A 27,431-nucleotide genomic window follows, 5' to 3' on the forward strand; every position below is an offset into this window, starting at 1 on the left:
AGTTGGCCAATGAGACGTAATACCGATTTGTAACAGCTGAAACAAACGTAAGAGATCAGTCGAAGGACGAATATCCTGAAACACTGGAAGTTTCTTACTTAACTTAGATTGTTACAAACACGAGCCACATTGAACAGGTTTCCTTGTACAGGTTAGGGCGGGTTATTGCTATCTTGTTTGTTACTGTATCCTGTTTGTGGATATCAACACATTCCTTTAACAAGGTAACTGTCTGATATTATCCATATTCCATGTTCTGGTCGTAATTACAACATTTGTATGTTGCTTTCATTCAATTGCTGTAGCCGGAAAGAGGCCTCTGTGGTTACTGATCAAACTGTATCAAACTTAGAAAGTAGCCAGCTATTATTTCAAAATGCTGTTTTATTTTAAATATATTGTGAAAGCTGCTGCTAACATAAGTTGATATTGAAACATATCATTTCTGATAACAAAACCAATTTCATTGATTATGCCATGATAAATTGTTTCAAGCTATAAATGAGAGTGAGTGAGTAAGTGAGTGAGTGTAGTTTTACGCTGCTTTTTAGCAATATTCCAGCAATATCACGGGGACACCAGAAAACAGGCTTCACACATTGTACCCATGTGGGGAATCAATCCCGGGTCTTCGGTGTGACAGGTGAACGCTTTAACCACTAGGCTACCCCACCGCCCCCTATATATGAGAGGTTTCTAATGACAGGTTGATTTGTCGTATGCGTGTTTCAGCTGATTGATACTTTACGGCTTAGTTTCTGAGAACAAGTATTCATAAAACTCTGTCTGGCAGGACCAAAATACGACATAATGCGTAAATTATCATGCTTAGTGGTAATTTATCTCACAAAACTTTCTCCAAGTTCATTACTTTGCATTCACCAGAAAATGGATACCAAGCTCAATAACCATGGTCACCAACAGGTCTTGGAAGCATTAACAACAAAGTCTTGTTAGTCTGGCTGTACTTTTATTGTATGCCCTTAGTTTTAATAAACAGCTTCTCATTTTTGATCATCTGATAGGTGTCGCTTGGTGCAGCACACCCAGAATAGTGTTGAACACAAGCAGAACCTGTCTAAATTACAGTCCAGGAGGAGCATACTTAAACTCCACAAAGCTCCATGTTTTCAAAGTTACGTTTTGTTCCCTTTAAGCTGATATATATCTTTTTTTTTCATGTTCCTGTATAAAATTGACCATCATAAAAATGAACTAATGATAGGTTCAGGTCAACCATGTTTCCAAATTTGGGGTGGTGGTATATGAATTTGACTATAATAAATAATATACTGCTGTTTTGCAGGGTTCAATGCTTCTATGACAATTTCCTCTTCTCAACTTCATTGAAGTTTATGAGAGGCAGGGGAGTGAATATTGCCCCATATTGCATCAGCAATCTCTCAGTTATTGTACAGGACAATATAAGGATCAGGAATCACATGACAGCAAACTAATGTTGCTCCAACATCTGTTAGAAACAATAGGCACCTGAGGTACTCAGAACATCAAATAAATTGTCTAGACCTTACTATCAAGCATAGTTCTTTATATAGATATGTAATATTGAAGATATTTGAATCCAAAGTACATATAAATGTGCTAGACCAGAGTAAATAGATTCTACATATGTATTAACTGATACTGTAATTAATAAATGACCTTGATGTCTTGCTGTGTGTCAGGTGTCAGTAATTCAACAGTACGGATCTACAAATGCTTTTTGTCCATTCCAAAATGTTTCTTATTGCATGTTGTTTCACAAGTAGCATGCATACATCATGACAAGCCCTCTCTATTTGGTTAGGATAACAGAGATGTTTGTCATAGTAAGGAGAGAAAAATATTATGAACACAATGAGATCAACATCAACTCTAATTTTTTAACTTGAACTTGAAAAAAGAATGTTATTACTTGTGAGGTAATAGGAGACGGCCATCTTTTGTTACATTGCCTACCAGGAACTTTCTTCTTTTGTCATCTTTTTTCAGTACAAAATGGAAATTAATTTTAGGAAAATTGACCCATCAAGTCCACGAGCCATTGCTGTAGATTAGTAATGAAATGAATTGCACTACTCATAGGACTTGTCAACTGAATTATTTGGTGAAATATTTCTTTGAATTTGAAAATTAACATGATCAAATGAAGTACAATAATTGTTCTGAAAGACTGGGTAGTCCTACTATAATTCTATGGGTAGGTTTTTATAAAATCTTGTCTTGTCTTGTCTGTGAGCTTAAGCTGGAAAACAGGTCAAATCTGGGTTATTATTTAACTTTTGATGACAAATAACTCGGCAGATCCATCACCTATCTAATAAAGAAATACTGGCACAATAGTTTCAATCAGTGGTAAATACAGTAACCAATATCATTACCAACTTCCATGTATACAGTTTGAATGCACTACAGTAACTACACAGTCTAGACCATGATGACCATACTCACAATGGAATGAAAATACATAGGTCTACATAATACACATTTCATAATTCTTTCATTATACACATAACACTGATTTGGTGTAAATAATCTCATGCAGGATACATTGAAAATGGGAGTGAGTGAGTTTAGTTTTATGCCGCACTCAGCAATATTCCAGTTATATGTTGGCGGTCTGTATATAATCGAGTCTGGACTGGACAATCCAGTGATCAACAGTATGAGCATTGATCTGCGCAATTGAGAACTGATGACATGTGTCAACCTCGTCAGCGAGCCTGACCACCCGATCCTGTAAGTCACCTCTTACGACAAGCATAGTCACCTTTTATGGCAAGCATGGGTTGCTGAAGGTCTATTCTACCCGGAACCTTCACGCGTGTTGAAAATGGGAAAAACTAAGAGCCACACAATTTGGATGAGTATCTCACTAAACTGACAAGTAGTTCTTCCAGACATATGGAATACAATAATCTTGCAGGGACGATAAAACACACACTAAGAAATGATATTTCAACAAAGCCATAATTAGAGAAATTGATGAATACGTAAAACACATATTTGTGCGAGATAGATAATATAATCTTTTGCATACAAACAAATATTACAATAAATTAATTACAACTGATTCCCACAATGGATAAAAATCTTTCATGAATCTACATGAATCCAACAACATTCACAGGAACTGTGTACAGGTGGGTGATAAACTCTAGTGTATAAGTCCTGTATCTTGTTGTGTCTATTGGTGGCAACATTCACAGGAACTGTAGCTATAGTTTCCAGAAATTGTAGCTCAAGTTTATAGGTGATACATTCTGGTGCAGAAGTTCTGTATCTTGTTGTGTCTGTTGGTGCGAACATTCACAGGAATTGTTTACAGGTGAAAAACTCTAGTATATAAGTCCTGTATCATGTTGTGTCTGTTGGTGGCAACATTCACACGAACTGTAGCTATATATACACATTCTGGTGCAGAAGTTCTGTATCTTGTTGTGTCTGTTGGTGCGAACATTCACAGGAATTGTTTACAGGTGAAAAACTCTAGTATATAAGTCCTGTATCATGTTGTGTCTGTTGGTGGCAACATTCACACGAACTGTAGCTATATATACACATTCTGGTGCAGAAGTTCTGTATCTTGTTGTGTCTGTTGGTGCGAACATTCACAGGAATTGTTTACAGGTGAAAAACTCTGGTGTATAAGTCCTGTATCTTGTTGTGTCTGTTGGTGGCAACATTCACACGAACTGTAGCTATATATACACATTCTGGTGCAGAAGTTCTGTATCTTGTTGTGTCTGTTGGTGCGAACATTCACAGGAATTGTTTACAGGTGAAAAACTCTAGTATATAAGTCCTGTATCATGTTGTGTCTGTTGGTGGCAACATTCACACGAACTGTAGCTATATATACACATTCTGGTGCAGAAGTTCTGTATCTTGTTGTGTCTGTTGGTGCGAACATTCACAGGAATTGTTTACAGGTGAAAAACTCTGGTGTATAAGTCCTGTATCTTGTTGTGTCTGTTGGTGGCAACATTCACACGAACTGTAGCTATATATACACATTCTGGTGCAGAAGTTCTGTATCTTGTTGTGTCTGTTGGTGCGAACATTCACAGGAATTGTTTACAGGTGAAAAACTCTGGTGTATAAGTCCTGTATCTTGTTGTGTCTGTTGGTGGCAACATTCACACAAACTGTAGCTATATATACACATTCTGGTGCAGAAGTCCTGCATCTTCTTGTGTCTGTTGGTGCCAGCATTTACAGGAACTAGCTAAAGTTTACACTGTGGCTTAAAGTCTTAAACCATTGGTTATGTTTTTGCAACAGTTCCTTTCCAACGGGATGATTTCATTCAAGCTGGTTCCACCAGAGAGGAATTGTAGACATTCGGCATTTCAAACATCCCAAGGATGTGTAGAATGTACATTGACAAAGAAAGCAATACAAATAGAAAGCCAAATCACCATGTAAATTTGAACAGCTGGATATGATTTGTATGGTCTTATAACAATTGTTTCTATTAAAGCAGACATTTGAAGGAACTATGAAAATTCAGAAAGCTGCCAGCAGCAATATGTCATTGTTAAAGACAATTTGAATATGAAACATTCTAAATCTACAAACCCTATCCCATTCTGAATTATCAAACACTGTAAGTCGGCAGATCAATCCCATATCCCATTTTGGCTGCATTGAACATACTGATACAGATGCCAAGGTCACCTCTTAATCGCTGACACCTGCTGCACAGTTCCCTGCCTCCTTCACACTACTAACTTTTCTAACTCGGTTAGTGAACACCTCCAAGCCAAAACTCAAGTAAAGCACTATGTGCCAAATCACGTGAGATCAGGACGCACAATTCCCATATCAATGACATACTCACTTTCGAGCACGCTTGTGATGTCACTAAACCCATGTCCATCTTGTACATCTTAGGTTGTTACAGCTTGATGTTGATGTTGCTTCTGGCTGGCGTTTTTACATGACAGATCTTTTTAATGTGAGACACAGACAACTTATGATACTTTCTTTGTGGAAACCCATTAAGCTGACTCTGGCATCAACACACAACCCATCATTTTGGCTCCGGCATCAACAACACAAGCAAGTGCATGGCATATCACAGACATCTTTTACCTTGGTACAAGATGACACAAATGGAAGTGACTGACTGATTGATTGTCTTGGCATTTGGAGATGGTCATTTGACAGAAGACATGTTCCAACTGTAAATGTGATCAGTTTCAAAGCAGAGCATTTCGCCTACAGAGAATAGTATGTTATGACACTGCATGCTGTTGTTGCCGTTGCTGCAAACAGCCCTGCACCCACTCGGCAATCATCACTGTATTACTGTCAGCATGGCGTTGTATAAACTGATGATTCTGCAAACAAAGAGTTCATGCTTTTTGATTTTATGAAATAACAGAAATCACATTCAATCCACTTTGCAAATATAAAGCTATTGAGGATACCAGCACCATCATTTCCTATCACTGAACAGTAAGAGGTCATAGTACTGGAGAAAATGACCCATAAACCAGTTGTGTGACAAAATTCCAGGACACACAATCTGTAAACAAATCCACTGGTCAAGGTGGCAGGGCTGTTTCACCCCATGATAGCTTGGAGATGCCCTGAAGTGTGCTCAAAAATACACATGGCATTTGTCTGGCATTTCAAGGACATTCAAGATTCACATGCTCATTAGGATCCTGACCATTCTTCCTTTACTAGGTGTGCCAGCATCACCAGATCAGGGAGAGTCTGAACTTTTGGTTTCTAAAGCACCATGTTCTCAGAAAGGCAAAATACTCACCGCAAGTTCTGATGGAGTCAGTCTGCGAGCTGGATCCCTCAACATGCTGAAGAATAAACAACAATGGCAAGGCTGTGTGAATAAACAAAGCAAGCAGATACAGTTGGAGGTTAGTGCTCTGCAGCCATGTCATCCACAAATGTTCACTTTCCCTCACTGACTTCAATATTGCTACAGAAAAACTGACCGTCCTTTTGTTATGCAGGTCACATGCAACGTAAAATATAACTTTGCTGATACCTTTCGTTATGCACTTACTGAAACAAATCATTAAAAATGCAAATTCGACCTATGAAGTTGAAAAAATACGATGATTCACTAAAAGCAGTTTCAACAGCTGTGCTGCACTGCACCCATAATGCATGCGCAGTGAATAGGTTCGTGGAGCTTGAAACAGTATGCTTGCCCGGAGTATGAGATCTTGAGCAGTAGTCTAATCTTGGTTGTGTACACAAACAAGCAATTAATCTGCTCATTACATAAAAAAACTTGTTGATTGTGGTAAGCAGCCTCTGTCACAGAGAAAGCTCAATGTCTGGTTTATTGACACCTATATGGCTATCTGCCTATCTGCTAATGATGATATGCAATACACAGCTTCAATCATTGACCACATGCAATTTTAACTTGACACCTATCAGGCTATATGACATAAACAAAATAAATTGATTTATGACTCGTGCACCCAAGTCCTGTCTCTGCCACATTATGTAATTAGACAGGTGTGATACTTGTACACATGGCATGTTTTTATGTCTGTGGGTTGCAAACAAACTATATCCATTTTCTCGGATGACTGGATATGACGGAAACTGGTGCAAACTCTGTCAGTTTCAAATCCTGCTTTGTACTTGGATGAATGACAGTTTCCAGCCGCGCAGTAGTTCACCATCTCTACAGAGATGATTTTTGACTGGATCGAACACAGATTCAGAGAACATGTATCTACAAAACTCAACATCTCTATATACAGTATTTATAGATAACAACTTCTTCTAGTGTACATGATTTTGTTTGACAATGATATATGAATCCATACTGAAACAACGCATCAAGTACAATAAAAGAAGTTGTTATCCATAAAGAATCTTACTTTCTTGTGACTCGCCATACTTCTAAAATGCTCATCAAACATATCATCTTTCTGAACACACAATGTATCAGCGTACCAGGAAATGAACCAGCCAATCGGAAGCCGTCGTTACACTTGAGTGCACCCCCACCCGCTATGACTGGGTTCGTACTCCCAAAGGCTTCGCTTCGAGGAAAGTAAGTCCATGTACAAAATGTTGCACTTTTGAATCGCGATTGTACACTCATAATTTTGTTTATTTATTTTTTTACAAGCAGCAATGTATACTATGTCATGAATGATTGATAATTGTATTTTAATTATGTTTGATTTTTTGGTTGCATGTGACCTTTAACACAGCTTTTAGTAATATTCCAGCTATATCATACCCATGTGGATATTTGAACCTGGTCTTTGCCATGTTGAGAGAAAGCTGTAACAGTGAGTGAGTGAGTTTAGTTTTGCGCTGCACTCAACAATATTCCAGCTATATGGCAGTGGCCTGTAAATAAATGAGACTGGAATAGACAATCCAGTGATCAACAGCATGAGCATCGATCTGTGTGATTGGGAACCGATGACATGTGCCAACCAAGTCAGCAAGCCTGACCACCCAATCCTGTTAGTTGCCTCTTACGACAAGCTGAGTCGCTTTTTACAGCAAGCAAAGGTTGCTGAAGACCTATTCTATCCCAGGACCTTCACGGGTCAGAAAGCTGTAACAACTAGGCTACCTGAACAGGAAGAAGTATTACATGGTCATTGCTGGATGCACAATCAGCAATGTCAGAAGTGTTGCAGACATCTAGTCTCCCTAATAGGGCACTGTGACGACCAAGTCATTTGCCTTCCAGAGAGCTGAAAGGTTACTATAGTATGTGGTGTGATGCTGGATGAAGAGACTGTGGACTTAACAAAACTCACCAGCTTGCTACAAAGCCCACAAACTCGGGAGTGAAGAACTCCTGTGACAACATCAACGGTGTCTGAAATACAGGACATACAAGGAGTAATGGGCATTAACTGTGGGTTATCTTTAAAACAACTTTTGTTTGTCAGACTACCTTCTCACTGAATCTAGTTACTAGTTAAAATGGTGATCTACTGACCTAGTAAGCACACTGACACCTACTATATTCTCACACCATCTCAATAGGCAAGTCTCAGTAACTGACTTTTAGAAACAGGTGATGCAAAGAGACACCAAATACGACACACACTGAACACATCCTCAGTTACAATCTGACATCTGATGCAGAGATATTGCATTAGCGAATTACAACTTGTTGCTGTCTTCTACATAGATGACATGAGGTCTAAAAGCCAGGACCCTCACTCACCTCCTCAATGATACACTGCATCAGTTCAAAGGGCTGAAACACACAATATTGGAATAGAAACAAACAAATAATCAGATGAATTCTGGATTTGGCAGCTGGATTAAGAATGAGGACTATTTGTTAACCATGAGAATGTTGTTTGAATCTATGTCGAAACTTTGCCAGAATATAGAAGTTGTATATCCATAGTCCTCATTCTTGATCAACCCAAGTTCTAGAATGCCAATCAAAGAAGCTGGATTAAGAGTTTTGATTATTTTTATGATCACTTTATGTTCTGATTCTGCAGAGAAAAAGAAGGTGATCTCTCTTGAAACTTCATGCCCTATTTCAGTCACTATTTTCTGATAAAACTTCACAACACAAATATCATAAAACTCAGAACATTCACACATAGCCACCATACAGACTAATGAGGGTTTTGGTGTATCTACATAGCCCTCTGTGCCCAGAGACTATATTACAGCTGTACGAGAGTGGTCTGTCATCAAGCATGGACCACACAATCCAGTGACTGATATGAGGAATCACTGGATGGAATCAAGAGTACAGGATATATTGGAATCTAACCAGTAATCATGTAAACAGTACTATCCAAATATGCTGCTTGATAGAAACAACAATATAACTTACCTTCATTTCGGGATTAAACTGAAAATTGAGACATAAATGGTGCAGTTAACCAATACAGGCAACGAGACTACAGAAGTGAATTATACTGAGCATTTAGAATCCACCATTCTAAAAACTGGACAATACTGTCAAGCTCAACATATACTGCATGAAAACAACCTTCAAAACACTGACATTAGAATTTGAAGAGACTGTTATGTTTCAGTGATACACTAAATATGTGAAACAGATATCCAATGTAACTTATGTTTCCTAATACTGAGTGAGTGAGTGATTGAGTTTACTTTTATACCACACTCAGCAATATTCCAGCCACATGGCAGCGGTCTGTACACAATCAGATCTGGAGAACACAATCCAGTGATAAGCAGCATGAGCATTTATGTATGAACCTGAGAACAGATGACCTCATCGAACCTGACCACCAGATCTCACTAGTCACCTCATACGACAACAGTGAATGTCTCTTAAGTGTCAGAAAATCCATAATAAAAAGACATAAATGAAACAATGCTTCAGTTTTGAAAATGTTTATAGAAGCACACAGAAAATATTTTCACAGTCGGAAAAACATTCTTTCATTAGTCACCTCTTCTGACAAGTGACAGAACATGAAGGATACCATTCTAACCAGGACCATTACGGGTAACTAACACTAAGCTGGGCTGTACTTTCCATAATCAAACACTTACCGACTGAAAGGGTATTTTTCCTGTAGCCAGCTGCAAACAGAAATCACATGGATCAATGTATGTAAACCTCATGTGATGCACAGGAGATCTAGTGAACACCATCCAAACTAAAACATTCCTCACAATCGCAATTTGCCATAGGGAACAAGTAAACCTGACAAAACACATGAGGATCATTGAGTAGGGCTTTCTAAGTGAAGAATAATTGCCATCACCATGGGTGACAGTGAAGATGCTGTTGGCTGTAACAGTATCAGCAACAGCAGCACGTAATGAGATGACAGACTACTAGATGTGAGCATGAACCCAACATGAGCAAGGGGATATGACCTACAATGACTTCTTTGAGATTGTTCAGTACTGCCTCTGTATGCGTAGCCAAAGATGGGTACCCAGTGGGTTAAGTAATAGGGCTATTAACCTTCAATAGCCTCACAGGCTCCTTGGGTAATCCTGGTTGTTACAAGAGTGTATTTTCTGTAAATTGTATTATTGATTCAGTGATAATTATAATTGGGTCACAGTGTTTAGAGTTTTGAGTGATAGTTATTATGGGTCACATTTCGTATCATAAATGTTCAGTGCTATTAGTACTTTAGTGGCAGGCCTTTTAAGGTAGTGCTCTAGAGTTGCCTAACTTCACTAGTTGTGTTTACTTCCAGAAGTCTGTGAGAAGTTATAAGTTGGTGGCGATGTGGTCGCAAAGTGCTTGAATATTCATTAAAACAAAGTTCCATGAATATACTCAACTATTTGAGACCTCAAATAGTCTCTTGTCTAGATTAGTCAGATAATGTACGAAAAGTCTTGATTAGTTCTACGTGCTTGCAGACTTTGAAATACACCCACCACCACACCCTCCCATTTCCATCACATGACTAGAAAGCTACCCAGAATACCTAGTACAATCCATTTGCGACAAAACAAACCCGATGAATCGTTGAGATCGTGTACAATACATGTACGATAAAGGACTTTAATCAAATAAACATTTTTGATAACAACTGTCCATAGGTGTACCTTGTCACAAACAATTCTAGGAAAGATAACAAACTCATGTTTCAGGTTTTTAACTGATTCAAGAATTACAACTGAACGGATGTACGGGCGTCTTTAAGGAATCTCTTCTCCGAAGGTGGTTCACCCTATGTCGACAGATGCTTGTTCTTGCTGTTTGAATTCTTTTCCTTTGAATGATGCCATCTACTTTTCTGGCCTCTCTTCAGACGTTCGCTGAAAGAAACACCAGTGTTGCTAAAGAATCTTCTCTTTAATTGTGTGGAGGCATATCACATCACTGACGTCATTTGTTCAGACGTTCGCTGAAAGAAACACCAGTGTTGCTAAAGAATCTTCTTTTTAAATGTGTGGAGGCATATCACATCACTGACGTCATTTGTTCAGACGTTCGCTGAAAGAAACACCAGTGTTGCTAAAGAATCTTCTTTTTAAATGTGTGGAGGCATATCACATCACTGACGTCATTTGTTCAGACGTTCGCTGAAAGAAACACCAGTGTTGCTAAAGAATCTTCTCTTTAAATGTGTGGAGGCATATCACATCACTGACGTCATTTGTTCAGACGTTCGCTGAAAGAAACACCAGTGTTGCTAAAGAATCTTCTCTTTAAATGTGTGGAGGCATATCACATCACTGACGTCATTTGTTCAGACGTTCGCTGAAAGAAAAACCAGTGTTGCTAAAGAATCTTCTCTTTAAATGTGTGGAGGCATATCACATCACTGACGTCATTTGTTCAGAAACAGACGTCATATGTGAGCTTCAAACAATGTTATTAATACACGATAGAGATATTATTCATTTAACCGTAAATCTTGGTATTCATATTAAGATTTCCAGCTAATTGTGGCATAAAAAGCAGATATGTGTCTACAAACATCTTGTCCTACTTTAGAGCTGATACCTCTTACAGTATCTCATAACTAAAATCACTAAATAGGAATGTTTACGAAGTCTAATGAAATGTAAGAGGTATGTCCTAAAAGTGTCAATGTTAACTTATACATCATTTTACGTCTATTTGATTTACGTCCCTGTTTTGTCAGTTATTAACAAATTATCATAAGTCACAGTACCTTGTAACACCAGACAGCGATGTCATGCGGCCAGTCCTTTCAATCATGAACTGTTCATCCGTATTAGAGTCATATGGGCATGGCGCAGTTGTCGCAGGGATATATACATGTACAGTCGCACTAGACATCGTTCTGCGCAGAGTTTGTTGTCTTTGACAGTTGCTGCTTTTCGTCCGTATTTTCTATGCTAAGCTCCGCTCTAAATCCCTGCTGCCCTCGAAGTTACGTATCATTTGGTGGACCCTCCCCGACTCTGAGTACTTGGTGCTTCTCCACCGCGCGAAGGGCAAAATTGTTGTTTGTTATGAACAAACTTTCATCGGGATCCAGCCAACAAGAACAACTGAACTTTAAGTAAGCCATGTACAGAAGACTTCTTCATTTTTATATGAAAACCCCGTAGATTAGTTGACCTCGTGGAGCTCGCAACTTGTGGATGCACTGCGCTTTAATGTTGCATTCCGAGCAGACTTACCAAGTCAAAGCATGCTACGGAAACACTAATATACAGTGAAGATTAGTTGACTTTGTTTTAAGTTGGAGAAAGTCCTCAATCCGTCGATTAGTTTCACTCGTGAAGCCCGTTCGAGGCAGTTAGGCTCACGAGCGAAACTAATCAGAGGATTGAGGACTTTGTGCTACACAGAATCAGTGACTGGGCTGATTATTGTGTTGACACGAACTACTCTTTGAATAACTGGAGTACATCTTTGGGGTCACCTACATCTGCCTGCCTCTTTGTCAACGATTGACTTACATGACCACCTGTGTAACATTCGGTTGCAACTTCTCAATATAAACCAAGACTTTGGTGAGTTGATATTATATTTGTGACCCATTACTTCAGATTTGACTCAGTTGCATTGTACTAGAAATCTTTACTGTGAATCTTTTTATCTTGTCTTTGTTTGCTCAATACATGACATTCTAGACTTGTCTGTGTTATATTTTGCTGGTTTATAGGGGGATTTCTTATACATTTTGTCACGACAAATTATTCACCGTAACATAGTAATTATGTCCATTATCTTGTATGCACTTAGAGCCTATGCAGCCTAGATTTCAGCCTTACTATTATTTTCTAGTGGTCATGTGTCTACACATCATGGTGGAAACTACACAGGTTCGCTGAGTGAGTGACTGACTTTAGTTTACACCACACTCAGCAATATTCCAGCTACATGGCAGTGGTCCATAAAGAATCGAGTTTGGACCACACAAACCAGTGATCAACAGCATGAGCATTGATCTGCGCACTTGGCAACAGATGAACTGTGTCAACCAAGTCAGCGAGCCTTACCCCCTGGACCTGTTAGTCGCCTCTTACAGCAAGCATAGTCATTCTGTAGCAAGCATGGGTTGCTGAAGACCCATTCTACCCAGATCTTCATGGTTCTTTGCTGAGTCAGTATTCTTGTGCATACCTCAAACAGGGTGATGCCCAGGCTCCACACCTCTGCTGGGATCCCATAATGGCTCCCTTGGAGCCTCTCCGGCTGAAACATTGAGAGTAACCATAGCAACTACACACACCATCTTCAATGCAACACATTTAGTGGTGTTATGATGGCAACCAACAAAGACACTATAATGTAACAGCAGATGGTAATCAGATTTCATAAAATCAGTGTCAGGGTTTCTGTTCAAGCATATCAGTGCAAGTGAAATTTTACATATTAAGATATCTACACGTTCCACCATTTACTGACTGAATCTTTAAAGGCTTTCTGTAAAATTACATACTGTGAAATTGACTGCCATAGAGGCCCTCAATGTAGTGTATCGACTATCCCCATCATGACCCTCACGTAGGTACTTACAGCCATGTACACATTAGTCCCCACAAACGTTGTTGCTATAGACTTCACCAGCTGAAACATCACATCAGTTATATGGTTATAACCATGGTTACATCTGTAACAACAATTAATTGCTAGGCCTACTACTAGGCAGCAACACTGTAACATAGATCACGCTCATCAAGAATGTTATCCTACATTGTAACACTGGCAATAGGCTATAGTAACACTGTAACATAGACAATGCTAAACAGGCAAACAGTAAAACTATTCTTATGCTACAAAGCAACACTGTAACATAGATAACGCTCATCAGGAATGTTATCCTACATTGTAACACTGGCAATAGGCTATAGTTACACTGTAACATAGACAATGCTAAACAGGCAAACAGTAAAACTATTGTTATGCTACAAAGCAACACTGTAACATAGATAACGCTCATCAGGAATGTTATCCTACACTGTAACACTGGCAATAGGCTATAGTTACACTGTAACATAGACAATGCTGAACAGGCAAACATTAAAACTATTGTTATGCTACAAAGCAACACTGTAACATAGGTAACGCTCATCAGGAATGCTATAGCAATACAGGAACACTGGCAATAGGCTATAGCAATACAGGAACACTGGCAATAGGCTATAGCAATACAGGAACACTGGCAATAGGCTATAGCAATACAGGAACACTGGCAATAGGCTATAGCAATACAGGAACACTGGCAGTAGGCTATAGCAATACAGGAACACTGGCAATAGGCTATAGCAATACAGGAACACTGGCAATAGGCTATAGCAATACAGGAACACTGGCAATAGGCTATAGCAATACAGAAACACTGGCAATAGGCTATAGCAATACAGGAACACTGGCAATAGGCTATAGCAATACAGGAACACTGGCAATAGGCTATAGCAATACAGGAACTCTGGCAATAGGTTATAGTAACACTGGTAATGCTAAACAGGCAAACTGTAACACTATTGTTATGCTACAAAGCAGCACTGTAACACTGGTAATATCACAAAGCAAAACTGCAACAATATGTTAAATAACAGAACAGTAACAACACTCAACACTGAATTTTACAACATTGTAACACTAAGAAAACAGTGTGTAGGTATGCATGCTGAAGCAACTGACCTGTGTGCTGACCCCAAAGTCACACAGCTTGACCTCCCCCTGAGTGTTGACTAGAACATTGTTTGGCTTGATGTCTGAAACCAAATAATGTTTCAAGTTGTTAAATTTAAAGACTGCAGTTTTAATTTCCCTTATTCAGTGCTGTGGCAGTCATGCCATTTTCTCTTGGAATAGCAAAAATCAGTAGAGTATCCTTTGAGAAAAACAAGACCCTCTTGAGAATCTTTACCCCAGTTTATGGGCATGTTTTGTTTCTGCCCTGCTCTTCTGACCTAAGGCCTGGTGGAGATGCTACCATACCTCTGTGAAGGATCTTCAGGTTCCACATGTATATGAGGCCCTCCAGGATACACACAGCCATCCGTCCCAGCACGGGTTCCACCACCGGCATGTAACGGTCCAACGACCCACCTACAAACATATTGCCACATATACTGTAGACTGTATACTGACATGAAACAGTTGTATACAACGGACAAAAATCCAAAGGTCACTATAATCATGTGAAGAAAATGATGAACAAATTGAGGACTTAGTACATCTGCTCTGGTATTTTCACAAATATTAACTAACATGTAGTTTCACACCATCATCCACTGAGGTTATAGCAATTCAAAGGGCTTTATTTCATAAGTATTAGTAATATCTATAGGCTTGATGTTATAAATTCAAAATACAACTCAAGTAGTTGCAGCTAAGTGAGAAGTTATCATTTGACAAGATTTAAAACCTTGACTTTCTACACTGAGGAAGTTCACTATTTCCATTATAAGACCTTTCAGTCACAAAGTTGCATAATACAGAACTGATCAATGGAACATACATGATATGGAGCTCACTTAGTTGTAAATGGGATACCATAGTTATCTTGCATAATAATTTGCGTACCATCCATGTACTGGGTGCACATTGAGATCCGGTTTTCAACAAAGAAGGCACCATAAAAGTCGATGATTGCTGGGGAGTTGCACTGTTGAAACAAGAAAGTACAGTGTACATGGTGCATGTCCTCTAAACTTCTGCAATGTAAGATTTATAAGGATTAACTAATATTTTTTCAATCCGACATAAAAACTGAGTTGCAAACTGTACGAATCTGCAAAACTTGGAATCTGCAAAACACAACCCTGCGGCCACACCCTATGGACTGCACCTTTATCATTAAGTATTGTTACTGTCTATGGAGATTATTCATTACGCATGTAGTTATCTCACGGTGGACCCACTCAAGGCAGACCTCACACCGACACATTACACACAACATGAACTCTGAAATAAGCATCTGGTTCTAAACATGTACATGGCCACCACACAGCCACACCATGTGTGTGTAGGCCAACCACACCAAAATTTCCTACATGTATTGGCAACCATCCAGCAACACCAAGGGTCTCCTACATGCATTGGGCAACCATCCAGCAACACCAAGGGTCTCCTACATGCATTGGGCAACCACCCAGCAACACCAAAGGTCTCCACAGTGTGTAGGGCAACTACCCAGTCACATCAAGGGTATCCAGTGTATAAGGCAACCACTCCAAGGGTCTCCACAGTATACAGGGCAACCACTCTAAGGGTCTCATCCTCACCAAGGTTTTCCATCAAGACACACTACCACACCAAGGATTCCCACCTCATATAGAGCTGACAATAAGACAGCCAAAGATCCCAAGCTTACTATACTGCAAGCATAACAATTACTTTAGTTTCAGTTCCCCAACTTGTATTAAGCAGCCACCTTAGTTATCCCAAGAGTCCCCACCTTGTACAGGATATCCAGCTCACACAGGATCTGTTTCTGGACTTCTGGAGAGATGTCAACCTGTATCACCTGAAAAATTATACACAGCTCAGACTCGTGTCATTATCTTCAGTGAATGAATAATTGCAGGTGCTCTGAAGGCTTACAAATCTGATAGACATGAACTGCAATCAAGGATATCAAGATTGGCTTGCTGTATTATAGCTGATGGATAATAAGTGTTCTTATAACAATAACTATCAATATATCATATTCTAGACATATAAGGAATGTGAAACAGCAACATCCACCTACCTTGACAGCAATCTGTTTCCCTGAGGGCACATGCACTGACCTAAATGGAGAGAATCCAAGTTTACTTGTCAGTGGAATAAGTGTCAGTAACCTATCCATCTATTTTGTGTTCGAGATACTACATGGTGTGTGATGTGACCTCTCTATTATACCAATACATAAACTGTCTGCTCTGGGGCAATGTGACCACCGGCTCCTATAAGATACTCAATGATCTTTACCATGACACCACTGTATCCACTAAGATGCTCATTATTCTGTACCATGTGACAACTTCCTCCGCAAAGATGGTCATTGATCTATGTCATGTGACCTCAGCCTCCAAAAAGATGCTCACTGATCTATACCATGTGACAACTCCCTTCACAAAGATGCTCTATGATCTGTACCATGTGATGGTCTGAGGCAACGTGACCACTGGCTCCACTAAGATACTCAATAATCTTTACCATGTGACCATTGCCTACACTAAGATGCTCTTTGATCTATGCCATGTGACCTCAGCCTCCATTAAGAGGCTCAGTGATCTGTTATATGTGACCACTACCTCCACTTAGATGCTTAATGGTCTGTTCTGAGACGCTCACCTGTAAACCCTCCCTCCAGCACCAGCACCAAGACACTCAATGGTCTGTATTTGGTCTTCAGTAATGTGGCCATCAATGAGGACACGTTGGAGGCCTGCCTCAGTGGATGTGCTGGAGTTATGACTCATAATAATCACAAGCAGAATATCTATTTCAATGAGCTGAATTTTCATTTGTTGTCATAAATTTTGCATCCAGACTTAATTCTAGAGACTGTTCAACATGTCGAAGTCATGGGCAATCCATGGCCTTGAGACTTAATATTAATTCATTTTGTCTGTGTACAAGCAGAATAAATTAGATGAACAGGCAGCTGATTTTATATGGCTACAAATTCTACTGTACCACTGTACATATTCATACTTTAAGGAACAGTTACTAACCTTGTGTTAAAGAAGATGTGGGGGAAACTTGGTGTGCATTCTGAAGTAAGATTTACCTTACAGCCATCTGAGACAGGTGTGGCCCAGGTTGATGAGGTGTGGAGGTGTGTGGGGTAACAGTAATGGGCCCCTGGGGTGGAGAGTTGGTGGGAACCATCTGTACAGGTGTGTTGCTTGGTATGTCTGGGATGGATGGAGCCTCTGGATCAACTGGACTGGGGCTGCCTGGCGACTTATTGAGTTGTATCTGCAGCAGCAGACACTGGGCCTCAGAGGACATGTAGATGATGGCTTAATCAACACTACAAGTCTAGGCACATCACAACTGTGTGTTCTAAAAACAACTAAAACTGGAAAATACTGAAACATGTTGTTTTGTTGACGACAAAACACTCTCCATCAGGCATAATACTCAGAACAAGCACACTTGAAGTCCAAACAGCAACACATCCACCTTACGGGTCTACAGCATCCTCACAAGACACTATCCTTAAGGCCCACACAAGACTCTCACCTTAAGGCCCAACAGATTCCACACAAGACACTCACCTTAAGGCCCAACAGATTCCACAGAAGACACTCACCTTAAGGCCCAACAAATTCCACATAAGACACTCATGCTAAGGCCCAACAGATTCCACACAAGACACTCACCCTAAGGCTCAACAAATTCCACACAAGACACTCACCTTAAGGCCCAACAGATTCCACACAAGACACTCACCTTAAGGTCCAACAGATTCCACACATGACACTCACCTTAAGGCCCAACAGATTCCTCTTCTGGGCAGTCTTTCCCACTGCAACAATCAGTGAAATCTTCTGATAAAGATGAAGGTGGATTACAAGTAGCAGATGTAAGTATGGCTGTAGCGGCACAAAGAAAGTTATCGTTGGCAGTTGCAAAATGTTAAAGTAAGTAGCCCAAGTATAGCTGTAGCAGGAGAATGTCAGTGTGAACATAGTATCACAGTGTTCACCAACAGCATCTAACCCTCTGACAAATCTGGCACATTCGACAACGGTCAGGTATCAGCCACCAACAAACTGGCCCAAGTGTTTGACTTAATATTTCATAATGACTTTCTCTGATGTTCTTTGAGGCATGTTACACATTTGCTGTTTATAAATCTTATGTTTGTTAATATATACTGTTAAAAATTTCAATGCCAATTATAAGAAAGGATAAATCTGAAATGTGCGTCTAACTTTGTTCTATGGGTCCTGTGAACATTCACTGGATCAGACAGACATCTGAAACTTACAGGACCCAATGTCCTATTACTTTGAAACACCAATTGTGAACCCTGAGATGACGATAACTACTCACGTTTTGGGAAGATAATGAGAGGTGGGAAGAGTCCCCGGTCCCTGTCCTCCTCACTCATCTCACGGAAATACTGAAACAAGACATGGATACACTGTACACACCAAACACAACAAGGCACAACTTGCAGGAACTGCAAAAAATATTCCTGAAACATGGTTTGAACAGAAAAGTGTAGAATTCTTGTTTCCTCACAGTAAATGAAATGATCAGTTAGAGTGATTTGTTGCTTGTAACATTTTGATGATGTGACAACAGGCTGTCAGTCTGATCAGAACCGGGTCTATGGCAACATGACAAACACAAGATATTTGTAATTCTGAGCAAGAAATCAGAAGTTAATGATCAGTCTTGGACAGTGTGTCAGCTTATATGTCAGCGAGTACTAAGGACAGAGTGAAGTGATACATGTACCATATGTTGACCAGTTTGATGGACTCCTCAGGCTCGGCCAAATATGTGATGATTGGATTCTTGCAGGTCAAAGGGATGCAACTCTACACAGTAAACCACAACCTTAGATGACTAGGCTAGTCATACTCCAATGAGAATTAGGAAGCAAGAAGTAGTCAGCACAACAAGAATCTTACATTGTCAATCATGCCTTTCATTTCCTCCTCACTGCGGACCGTGATGTGATCCCCATCCTCATCTTCATCTGAGAAAAAGAAACTCAAACCTCAAATTCTGCCAAACTAATAACTGTATGAGGTAGTAACATTCTGAAATGAGGCCAACTGCCTGCCAAACCACACACCTAAATAAACATACGAAATAATAGCTAGATAAGTTTTGAGTTGGAACTAAATCTACCTTAGACATGTAAGTACCCATTTACTGGTATCATCTGGAACATAACTTACAATCATTTAAACAAACATGAAAAGAATATAATTCAAAATTGTATATAACAGAAAGTCTACATGTAACACTTATAAATTCAGGTATTTATTAACTAACATGCAACATCATTCACTAAAAGGTTATGGCACCAGAGCCTGCGCATGACATTTGCTCGATGAAGATAAATGGACAGTACATTCACACTGTGTTATAAAATCAGGCATAAAATATTTTTGGAGTATGATGTCACAGTTTTGGCTCTGTGAATCGATGGGAGTGTGATGACTTACACTCAAATGCTGTTATTGTTCCACTGTGTACCACCTGGCAGATCACTTCCTAAAAAATACAAGCAACATTATATATCAACCTTTTAAGAATTAAGAATGGATGTGAATATCTAGCAAACTATGATAAGAGTCAGCGAGTGGGGTTAGGTTTACGCCTTCATACAAACCTGTGTACAGGTTACAAATTCCTTGAAGAAAGCCCTCCTTGGGGTACATATAAGCATTCAAAATCCTACAACAGTTGTAACTATAGTGTTTAATAAAATATTTACAACACAAAAAATGCCCCTTAGGGTAAAGAGCAGGTAACTCTACCAGGGTTGGCTGAAAAGTTCTCAGCCTGAGTGGTTTCTCCCCACCAGGTAGAGACAGGTGTTTGCCACCAATGAGGACAATCATTTAGTGAATCATAGACACAAGAACTACAAACGTACTAATAGTTTTATCTCAACTACAGCTCTTTTGGTAAACCTACCCTCTGAAATCATCAGAAATGGACAAAACTGAATACAGGGCAGTCATCAAGTACTTGCAAAAGAAAGGGCTGTCCCCAACACAGATACATGCTGACATGGTCTCCACTCTAGGGGATGATGCTCCTTCATTTTCCACAGTAAAGAAGTGGGCTGCAGAATTTAAGCGTGGCAGACAAAGCCTTGATGATGACCCACGCTCAGGAAGGCCTTCAACAGCAGCCACTCCAGAAAACATCACGCGAGTGCTCGATATGTTGATGGATGATCGACGATTGACTACTCGACATATTGCTAGTGTAGTGGGCACCTCTCATGAGACGGTTGAGCATATTATCACCAAAGAATTAGGAATGACGAAAGTTTCTGCAAGATGAGTGCCAAAGCTCTTGACAGCAGAACAGAAACGTGTCAGGTTCCAGACGTCCCTTGACAATTTGCGGCGTTTTGAAGCAGATCCCGATGATTTTGTGGCACGATTTGTAACCATGGATGAGACCTGGATACATCACTTTCAACCAGAAACAAAACTACAGTCAAAACAGTGGAAGCATCCTGATTCACCAGCTCCGAAGAAAGCCAAGTCTGTTCCTTCAGTTGGAAAGGTGATGGCATCAGTCCTTTGGGATTCCAGGGGTATTCTGCTCATTGATTATCTTGAAAAAGTATCAACGGCAGATACTATGCTGATCTACTGAACCAGTTGCGAGAAGCAATCAAAGCCAAACGACGAGGGATGATCGCTAAAGGTATTCTCTTCCACCAAGACAATGCCCCTGTTCACAAATCGGTGGTGGCCATGTCAACAATCCGCGATTGTGGCTTTGAACTCATTGACCATCCTCCTTATTCACCTGATTTGGCTCCTTCTGACATCCACCTGTTCCCCAAAATGAAAAAGGAACTCGCCGTTCGCCATTTTGCAAGTAATGATGACGTCATTTCTGCTGTGACTGATTTTTTTAGGGTAGCTGAAGAAGATTTCTTCCTGACCGGGATTCGGACCTTGCAGCATCGCTGGCAAAAGTGTGTGAACGTGGAAGGGGACTTTGTAGAAAAATAAATTACAAACGTGGACTTTGTAACTTTTTTTCACAGTGAGGCTTAGAACTTTTCAGCCAACCCTCGTATCAATCAACCTCAAACATCACTTTCATGCTCAACGGATCAGACAGAATGAGGGGAAGAGGTTGGCCATACCCCAAGGAGGACTTTCTCCAAAGAATTCATAACATCTACAGGTATGTATTATTCTTTTTCAGAAGTCCTCCTTGGGTGCATTTGAAGTAACAATCTACAAATGCACGGAAATTGAAAATTACACTTACCCAGTTGTCACCTGACTGCTGGTGTCAATCAAGGTAGGGGGCATGACTAGGGTGAGGACCTGGACCTGGCCTCCACCCACCCAAGTTTCAGAGGAGTGTAGATATGGGGAAAACAACTACTGTCCATAGTACACAGCTGGCCAAGCATGGGAACACGGAATGTACAAGTAAGGCAAAAACATATCAACGATGAGTGAGAATAAAAATCACCATCAGATACTGCCTTTGATAAAAGGGGCATGATAGAAGCCCAACATCAAGTGCAAAAATGGTATGTCACCTAGAAAGCTCAAGTGGCATGAAAGCTACTACTCTGACCACTGTGGAGAACTGTCTGGCCAAACTGAGCATGCCCATGTGAATGTTTGCCCAGCTGATAATAACAGATGAACGTACTCTGTTGGCTCTATATAACGGCAGACCAGGTTTCCTCAATGGGCAGAGCAACAGCATATGCTTTGGATGTGGCTACTGCTGGAACCAAATGAACTTTCAACCCCACGAGGGGAGACAATCCATCTCCATAAGGTATGTGCATTAGTCGGATGACCAGCCTTGCCACTGTCTTGGCAGCAGAACAGTTGTGTATCCTTGCATAGAGATGCTGTTCTCTTACTATACGCATTGAGAGTCTTGCAGACATCTAACATCCGAGGACCACCTGCAGCAAACTGTACCTGCAGCAGGGATGAAGCAAACGAGAAGCTAGCTTCCCCCATCTGCTCCCGACCCCATCCTTATCCATAGCTTCCTTTCCCGCTCCTCCAGGAGAGAGCTCTCTATGTCAAAAGTCACCTCCGAACACAGAGAACTTTGACAACAACAACAGATCAACAAAGAAGAGCCAAGATGCCTGGATCGACTGACCCTGGGCTCAAGCCCAAACCTAGTCACTAACACCCTCGGAAGCACCTGTCAAAAGAGATGGAAGGCACCAAGGTAACTGGCGGTGCCAGTGCTCGAGTACTCACAGTCTGTCGGACACTAACGGTACGTGACCTGAAGGACCAGCACCAGTGGACTAAACTGGAGCCAAGGCACAGATCAGACAGTACTGCACCGGAGGAGAGGCTGTTAGTCAACACTGGCGATGAGGCTTGGATTAAGCACTCTAAGCACTCTCCCAAACACAGAACCCATCCTGGAGCCTATGTGAGAGGTAGGGTTGCCTCTGGCAGACGACCCTTGGCCTACCAGAAATTAGACATTGTGTCTGAGACAAATGACCGAACTGAAGTCATCTGCTGCAGAAAAATGGAGGACAAATCCATTTACTTTAGGGCGCAGATGCAGAAATAGACTGGCCCGTGTTAACAGCCGAAGAATAACTCTTTTTGCCCTTAAGACTTTTTGAAGGGTGGGTCCTTGGCCCGTATGTCCTCCCCAATCTTACCCTGTCTGCAGCAGATTAGTACAGAACAAGAGATCGACAGACAAATTCTTGATCGTTTTGGGGGTGAAAGTCTGACACTTCTCACACCCGTGATCACCATGATGCTCCTCAGTGAGGCTACACAGACAAACAAGGCGAGTATCCTGGGTAATTAAGGTAGAGCTGCAGAGACCTAGAAATGCAAGACCAGAACTGTAGTGAGTGAGTGATTTGCGTTTTACGCTGCACTCAGCAATATTGCGGCTATATGGTGGCGGTCTGTAAATAATCAAGTCTGGACCAGACAATCCAGTGATCAACAACATGAGCATTGATCTGCACAATTGGGAACTGATGACATGTGTCAACCAAGTCAGCGAGCTTGACCACCCGATCCAGTTAGTCGCCTCTTTCAACAAGCGTAGTTGCCTTTAATGGCATCTGAACTGTAACAAACAGAACCAGGTAATAGTAACTGTTGTACAGTAATATATACATATACTTAAACACAGAAGCAATAGCTAAAAGATTATGCAAGACAAAAGCTAAAGCAATTTTAACCAGCTTAACATGCATATATGAACAAGTGGAGAAAACGCGAACTATCTGTGTTTACCAGTAACAGCTTAATATACAGCAGGTACAAATGCATATGCAAAATTACCAACTGTGACTTGCTAAAAAATTCACTGAAAGCGAAAATGATAAGGCAAGCCTTGCATATGATAAACATATAGGTATCCAAACCTTGTGAATGCAATGCATCACACAAACAAGAAACGAATGTAAGACATGTGGTCAGACATCTTGATGGGAACCTGACTGGCAAAGTTACAACAATTTATGAATGAAAAAGATCAACCCATAAATTCCATCTAGTGCCTGTGCTAAAGAAAAGGAACCATTCATAAAGTAGGTGACCCTTTCTCACTCATTGCAGCAGGTAGAATTTCAGAACTTCACAATGGAATGCTCGCACAGCTTTCTAAATGAACGACAGCATAAAAAGTGAGGTGTGAGGTTTGCTGCTAGAGTTCCCTGCTCTGGCTGTAGGGGGCCCCGAGGGGTGGTCTCACAAGACAAAAACAAGTTTTTTTGTTTTGTAAGTGTGTTACTAAATAATATAGGTGCAACTGTTGTAGGATTTTAAACGGACTTTAAAATGCTTATATGTACCCTAATGAATATTTCTACTGAAAAACAATCTCGCTATATGGCGTCAGTCTGTAAATAATCAAGTCTGAACAAGCATGTGCACTGACATACGATGGAATGAATGTCAATGAAGTCAGTGAGTCTGCCCATCCAATCCCATTAGTCACTTTTAACGACAAGCACGGTTACTGAAGATCACTTTTACCCGGATCTTCATGGGTAACTAGGATGTGAATACAACTATGTGAATATTGTTATTATGCACTATGATGTGATTATTATGCACTATAGGTCCCACCGAATGCACCGAGAGCAGATGCCGGAATGGCTGAAACTTAATATTACTAGTAAATTGGAGCACATGTGTAACATTTATGAGATACTATGTTCTCATGCAATATGTATCAATTCACACGCAAGCCAAATACGGAATGCCTTCAGTCAGTCACACAAGGAAATACTATCTATAATACACAGGCAGTGAGTATAAGGCATGACACATTTAGTCACTACAACTACAATGGTCAGTATAATGTTATCAGTTCACACCAAACTTATGCCGGTGAGTGTATTGTGTACCATAGCAATGTGTGACTTTGTCAGAGAACCTAGGAACAAACACAAACACACAAACGTCTTCTTTCAGCTGGAAAGCTACAAATAATAGTTCAAACCTTTACTCGAACTGATTTTAATACCTCTTCACACAGACAAGCAGTTACCATCATCATTCCTGTATGTAAGTCACAACTTCATGAACCGAAGATGAAATTGGTATCTGTTTGTGTGGAAAGACATTGACATTATGTCTTAAAAACAGGAATTTTGTAATGTGGGTAAGCAAAGGTATTCATTAGTGTGGCTATCAAGTATCATTATTCCAAGTCCAAAATAATAGGACAAATTGCCTCTACTGTCATGTCCTAGCCCGTGTTACATTCAAGATACTACTGCAAACACATGAATATTTATAAACATGATAAAGTCTTGCAACCAGGATTCACAAGATCTCCTGCTACCATATATCTACAAGCCCATGAGTTGTTTTTCTCATTAAAGGACTAGCTACATTTCAAAGTGAACAAAACTTTTGAGGCTACGTAAAAGGCGAATCTGTAGCAGGACTAGTGACATTTTGCAACCACTTAATCCTTAGCTCTCAAGCATATAGTTCTTGTCTCAATATATAAATGTCTAAATCCATGTCCCTCTCATTATTGACTGGCACCATGAATGCCACCTACCAGAGTCTGTCTGAAGGTGACCTCATCTGGCTGGACCATCCAGTCCATATCCTGATCCTGGTCATTCCGGATGCGGATAGTCAGTGGTGGAACGTTCATGTTGGTGGTCAATTCTTTACAGGATAGTGACCTTGGTCACATGTCAGCAGGAACCTAAGACAAGACAAAATACAATCAATTATGACAAGTAAAACACTATCACATTGTTCCTCCACCTGTAGTAAATGTGGAACAGCATCAACACTTACCCTGGCTCCACAAAAGCAACCAGACGTTCAACTTTTCGAAAATGTTCACTGTGGGCAAATACTAGACTGTGGCAGACGTCTGTCAGTTATTAAGTATAGATAATTCAGCTTTGTCAGGTTATGAAATGGATTAAGCATGTATGACTAATTACTATAAGGGCAAAGTTATTATTCACTAATTCAGGGCATTGTCATTTGAAGAATCCTGAGTTCTTTTATTAACTGCCCATCTATCGTGTCTGAATTGAAAGATGTTGTTGCAGTACTGTCAGTTAAATTCTTTGAGTGGCATGTAGAAGTGACATAGCTACACCGAAATGAACTCCCCTTATTGTTCACTACTCTCACTACTTTGATCAAAAAAAAAAGAGACTTATGTCTGGTAATGACGGATGGTGTGAATTACAAAGCGAAGATAGAACTATCAACACCAGTTCATCAGACTGTCAGTGGTAGCAGAATCCAGGTTCTGTATTTAAAGTGTATTTGTCAATCAAAAAGTAAATTGAAGGTTTCTGAATTCCCACATGAGTTTGTTTCAAGGCTAAGGCTCACTAAATACAACGTCTATTCCAAATGCAGGATATTATCCATCCCCAAACACACTTGGTCACATGTCAGCAGGAACCTAATACATATACACCTAGACATATATTTTAATTTTACACACAATAATTTGCATTGTCATGCACAGGAATCCAACCTATTCAGAAAGTTAACCTGAATCTGCACACATCTTAACCAGTAAATATGGTTACGTAATCAAAATGAAGAAAAAGACACATGATGGTCACTGAAAATGACCTTGCAAGAGTAGCGTAATCAGTGTCTACAGGGCTAACAAAATGAAGGGGGTGAGTAAGACTTTGTCCAAACTCTTAAAAGACTGGTTACACCTTTAAGTAACCTCTCTATTATGGCAAAGATGGCCCCTGTGATAGGTTGTTTAGCTAAGTTCTAAATGTGCTCAATGAACAGGTGAGGCTCTGTTTCTTTAACGACGTACCAGGGATACTAGGGTTAGGTAACAGAGGTTAGTGAATGATCAAGTAGACAAGTTAGTGATTGAAGTCACAAGTCACCAACACACGATCACCTTATCTATTTTGAAGCATCTTCTGTCATATGGTCATAAACATTTAGGCCAGTTTGCACAATGCCTAATAAAGAGGCATTTGGGGCAGAAAAATAGAATATCACATAATCTTTATTTGTCGGTAAGCAGACAAGAGGACAGAACATTGTTTCTGTACTGACACTAACACCTGTATCCTTATTTGTATTTACAGATTCGTACTTATATTGGTTTACTGCATTCTGTCAGAATGACGATGGGTGCTATCCTACCTTCCTAGAAAATATTTCAAGAAATCACTTTGAGCAAATACTCACGGTTTGTATATATTTCCTATATTCGTGGTTGCTCTTTAATAATCCGAAAGAATGCTCAAAATTCGTGGAACCATTATTCATTGACACATCGGCGAGCCACGCTGTCTGTGATGTTTGTTTCGCACTTTCCCATGGGCGCGGCCATATTTGTTCACTAACATCTCGAACATTCT

General features: G+C 40.1%; 1 protein-coding gene across 1 annotated transcript; it reads right to left on the bottom strand.

The window, feature by feature from the left end:
* Positions 1 to 3,005: 3,005 nt before the first annotated feature.
* On the bottom strand, positions 3,006 to 27,431 carry LOC137277424 (dual specificity mitogen-activated protein kinase kinase 5-like). Its single transcript, XM_067809144.1, has 21 exons — positions 27,259 to 27,431; positions 25,619 to 25,771; positions 20,047 to 20,095; positions 19,504 to 19,571; positions 18,917 to 18,986; positions 18,346 to 18,386; positions 17,643 to 17,833; positions 17,204 to 17,314; positions 16,617 to 16,656; positions 16,323 to 16,391; positions 15,449 to 15,530; positions 14,861 to 14,971; positions 14,561 to 14,634; positions 13,433 to 13,483; positions 13,037 to 13,108; positions 9,517 to 9,546; positions 8,825 to 8,842; positions 8,192 to 8,224; positions 7,776 to 7,837; positions 5,780 to 5,825; positions 3,006 to 5,345 (listed from the first exon to the last, which is right to left on the bottom strand). Exons 2-21 carry the CDS (start codon positions 25,715 to 25,717, stop codon positions 5,241 to 5,243), a joined length of 1,422 nt encoding a protein of 473 aa, XP_067665245.1. The 5' UTR covers positions 25,718 to 25,771; positions 27,259 to 27,431; the 3' UTR covers positions 3,006 to 5,240.

The sequence above is a fragment of the Haliotis asinina genome, chromosome 3 (genome assembly GCF_037392515.1).
Source record: "Haliotis asinina isolate JCU_RB_2024 chromosome 3, JCU_Hal_asi_v2, whole genome shotgun sequence".
In the NCBI taxonomy this organism is placed as follows: domain Eukaryota; kingdom Metazoa; phylum Mollusca; class Gastropoda; order Lepetellida; family Haliotidae; genus Haliotis; species Haliotis asinina.